General features: G+C 49.7%; 1 protein-coding gene across 1 annotated transcript; it reads left to right on the plus strand.

Moving 5' to 3' along the window:
- The first annotated feature begins 2,963 nt into the window (after window positions 1-2,963).
- On the plus strand, window positions 2,964-4,084 carry LOC125941731 (keratin, type I cytoskeletal 9-like). The gene is made up of 2 exons (XM_049659550.1): window positions 2,964-3,303; window positions 3,903-4,084. Exons 1-2 carry the CDS (start codon window positions 2,964-2,966, stop codon window positions 4,082-4,084), a joined length of 522 nt encoding a protein of 173 aa, XP_049515507.1.
- Window positions 4,085-4,415: the final 331 nt, after the last annotated feature.

The raw sequence follows: 4,415 nt of genomic DNA on the forward strand, positions 1-4,415 counted from the left end.
ACAGACGAGTAGAGTAGCTACTAGCAATTTTATTGTTTATACCATTCAATTTACTATTTAATTGCAGTTGGCTAACCTTTATTACTGATCTGGATGCCGTGCTGTCAATGATAACGTGTAGGAAATTGAAAGAAAACTTAAAGCTGGCATGTTTCCATTGAGGTACATTCTAACCGCTAATTTTCCCGGCTGATAAAAAAACTCGTTAATTACAGACAGTCTAGCTCCATCTGCCACGAAATATAGTGCGCAAGCCCATTTTCTTGGAACAATTAATTTTCGTGCATAAAATTAGGCATTGCTATGCTGTTGTTGCACCGGTTGCTAATTAAATCCTGTGAAGTCGCGATCTCATTCTTAAACTATTGTTTTATTGCACAGATGATACGCATAGTCATGCACACTAGCTTACATAATACATACTGGGTTACCCGGCGGACACAGGAGGAGGAGGATTGCAGACTTGCACAAAACCGTTTTGGTGTTTCACTGTTCTAGAGCAGCCTTCGCATATGCATGAATGGTATGGGAGGTGAAGTCATGCGCTGCGCTATACAGTTGAGCGGAAGGAGGTGGGTATTGTCGGTTGGATATTTGTACCCATTGCTCACAGAGTACACAGTCACTTTAGTTTGGGCGAGCGAAGACTGCCACGTTCTACACACCTTAAACGCAGACAATTATTCAACCCCGGGAAAGGCCGAAACCATGAGGCTGTGACGCAGTCCAAGTCCTTCTTGTGTCACAGTCTGTCACACTCAGAACATGCAAAACCAAACGGCTTCTCCATGAATTCCCGCTTGAAGATGTCCGTCACAGCCTTTGCCAAAAACAGACGTTCTTCCACCTTGAGACGCTAGTATGCAACGTCCGCAGCTAGTGTGGCTTGTCGCGCTTCATCTATTCGGCAGCGCACTTGGCATGCTTCTGCAATCTGTCAGTCTCCAATCGCTTCTATCATCGTCGGCAGTTTCGTAGTCCCGCTTCAACGCCTTGAATTATCGTCACTGCAATCGCTTGGCCACACCTTCGTTGATCGACTCCATCTGCCTCGGTCACCAAGCTCGTTGTCGTTCGCTGCGCTTGGCACGACGAATCTCTACTTTAGACATCTCCGACGACGATGCCGATTAACTAACTTATTTATTTCACGCGTACTTACGCCGGCGTATGCGTGAAAAGAAGTAAAGGCTGTGCACGGGAAACTCGCGTGAGGAAACACGCGTATGAAGAGACAGAGGCGAAATCCAGGTTGGTAGGCTGGTGGTGCTTCGCACTAGATAAATCGCTTGACTAACTGTGCGCCCGCATCAAAAAGCATCGCCCAAAAACAAGCTCTATAGCAGTTAGTGGCAGAGCTGGACCTTCATATGGCGCGACCCTCTCGCGACAGCGCGGCGCCTTCGTGTTCGCAAAGATAGAGAGGCCGTCACTGATTGATGCGTCGTGGAATAAATGCTCTCACTAACTTGTGTGGAGCGTGCTTGATGGTGCGGTTTTTTGATGCGGGCGGACGGTTTGTCAGGTGATATGTTTCATTATTAGCGGGCTTTCTTATTATACTGGTAATCATCAGCCGCAAAAAATAAACGGACAAAATGTAACTGGGTCAAAACATGCCAGTTCTGAGGTTCCTTAAATTTTCTGCAAGTTCTTCAATCAGAGCATGCCATTTAGAGCAGTAATTAAAGAACTTACCTCATAGAAATTAATTATTCAATTGAATGTTATCGACTAATAAATTCCTGGCGGCTCCTTTATTAGACTCAGAACAATATTCACTTCGCTATCTTTGCGTACAATGGCCCGTATTTTTAACGTGAAGCTGGGACACCCTTACAAAAGCATCAACTAAACTCAAAATTTATGTGCAACAAAAGATTGCGTTTTCGAGGAATAAAAATTTCATGAAGTATGTGAATACAAACAACCGATCGTTAGGCATACTATTATCCAGAACAAGTACAGTATCTCTTCAGTCGCCATCTCATTTACTAAAAAGCAAAGAAAGTAACTTAGCGGTTTGAGAAAATGTCTCCCGCTTCTTTTGTAGAAAAAAGAAACATACGCCCTAACTCCTAGTACATTACAATTGTCTAAACTACGTGTTTATAAATTTCAAAACACCATTTTCAGGTCGCCAGGTCATCGGGGGCCACCTATATCAGCCTTGGAAATGGATTCTGGAGTGGCTCTTTGGGAGGAAGCTCTCTCGGCAGTGGAAGCGGCTTCGGTGGTGGATACAGCAGCGGATATGGCAGCGGATATGGCAGCGGATATGGCAGCGGATTCGGCAGTGGATTCGGCAGCGGCAGTGGACTGACCGGACTTGATGGAAACGGCGGTTTCTTGGGCGACAGTTATGGCGGACTGTACGGAAGTAGCCCATTCTCGATTTGGAGGAGGTTAATCTCGCCCCTCATGTTGCCAAGCGGAAGTGGTAACTTCTGGGGAAGCAGCGATGGTGGTTACGGAAGTAGCCCTCTCGGATACTGGAGGACTCCAGTCTACGTATTGAGGTTGTTTTCTGTGCCGTATGGAGGAAGTCAAGGCGGCAGTGGACAGTGGGGTCTGCGGAGAGTAGGTTCGCCATTCACGTGGCTTACGTGGGGTAATCTCGGTAGCCCAAGGCCAGCAGGCACGCCCTGGGGATTTCAGGGAAGCAGTGGGAGTGGCTCATTCCCGCGGCCATGGGGAGGAAACAGTGGTCCTCAGGGTGACTTGTACGGCGTGCCTGGTGGTGTAAGTGGAATGGAGGGTATGGTGAACAATGGGGCCAAGGCGGACAAGGCGAATCAGGGAGCCAGTATGGACCGCAAGGTGGACTCAATGTACTTGGAGGATTCGGCGGACAGTTTGGACGCGGTGCCCAAAGCGGATCCGGTGGCCTGTACGGTAATCAAGGAGGTTTCAGCGGATTTGGAGGATTAGGCGGATTGTCGGTCGGAGGAGGCCAAAGAGGAATGGGTGGTCTGTACGGACAGCAAGGAGGACGTGGTGGAAGTGGAGGACTGGGTAGATTCTCAGGCGAAGTCGGAGACAGTGATTTCGATGGCCTTTCCGGTCAAAGCGGTTCGCTGGGCGTCGGTCGCGGACTACTTGGCTGGGGCAGCCGAAGTGGCGGTTTGGGCTCCGGTGGAAGCGGAAGCTTTGGCAGCCAAGGCGGCTTCGGTGGAAGCAGCGGTGGACGAGGCGGATTTGGCAGCAGTTTTAGTCAGTTCGGGGACAATGACGACGATAATTATGGCCTCGGCAGTCTGTCTGGACAAAGCGGCCCTTCTAGCACGCTGAGTGGTCTGTCCGGTACACGCGGTCTCACTGGGCGACTCGGCAGCCTCCGTGGTGGTCGTAGTGGTCTGTCCAACCAACTCGGAAGTTTTGGAGGACTGGGAGGAGGAAGTGGACTTGGTAGATTAGGAAGCTTGGTCAGAGTTGGGCGAGCAGCCTTGGTAGCGATGGCAGGCGGAGTCAGGGTAGCCAAGGTAGCAGCGGTGGTCTCACCGGAAGGAACAATCAAGGGAGCGGATATACGTGGAGCCTTTCTGGACTAGGCGGTAGTCAAGGCTCTCCTGGTCAACTAGGCAGCTTCGGAAGTGGATTCGGTGGACTGGGCGGTTTCGGCGGTTCCAGCCTAGGTTGGCTGAGCCATGCCACTGGTCTCTCTCGAAGGCGATTGCAGCGCCTCTACAGGAAGTATAGAAACAGCGGGCATAGATGCACATTTCCAGAATACCTCAGGCGACGTGGATACCTCGTTAGCTTCTATGGAGGTCTCCCATTTGGCGGTAGACAAGGTAGTGGGGGGCAGCGCGGAGATGGTAGCAGTTTCTGGTACTGGAGTTCTAGACCAACGTACCAATACACCTGGGGAACACCTCTGAGTGGCTCCGGATCCTCACAAGGAAGTAGCTCTGGCGGAAGCTCCTTCGGTGGGCTCGGTGGATTGTCAAGCGGTGGATACGGCGGATCCAGCAACGGATTGGGAGGAGGCTTTGGCGGCAGTAGCAGCTGGAGTTTAGGAGGTGCTGGTAGTGCTTGGCAGCAGCAGCAGGACCAGGGCCAGCAACAGGAGAAGGTGTTTTAGAAATAAAGTTCTTTGTACAAACTTACAACAGACGTAAAGCTGTACAAATTAACGAACGGAAAGTGCACCACCACTCTCTGGTTTGACAATAGACAAAAATCAATACTGTGGACAATTTTTCATTATAAGATACAAACTTCCATGTGCACACGCTATCAAGTGTTGAATAAGCAATACAATGGCTGCGAGCGACAACCATTTGTAAGACGAATACATAAGCTATCAAGAAGCCACACAGGGCTTATGCGCACACTTCAATAGAAACTAATATGCAGACTTTAAGAAATCTTTTTCAAGAGGGACTACTTCGGCGCCCGCCAGATCATTCGCA

This window comes from Dermacentor silvarum, unplaced genomic scaffold (genome assembly GCF_013339745.2).
Source record: "Dermacentor silvarum isolate Dsil-2018 unplaced genomic scaffold, BIME_Dsil_1.4 Seq15058, whole genome shotgun sequence".
Classification (NCBI taxonomy): Eukaryota; Metazoa; Arthropoda; class Arachnida; order Ixodida; family Ixodidae; genus Dermacentor; species Dermacentor silvarum.

Excerpts from the sequence above, each read along its gene's own strand:
- LOC125941731 (XM_049659550.1), top strand. The coding sequence starts at position 2,964 with ATGGGTGGTCTGTACGGACAGCAAGGAGGACGTGGTGGAAGTGGAGGA. Across the intron at positions 3,304-3,902 it reads CACGCTGAGTGGTCTGTCCG|GAAGTAGCTCTGGCGGAAGC; the intron begins GTACACGCGGTC and ends GATCCTCACAAG.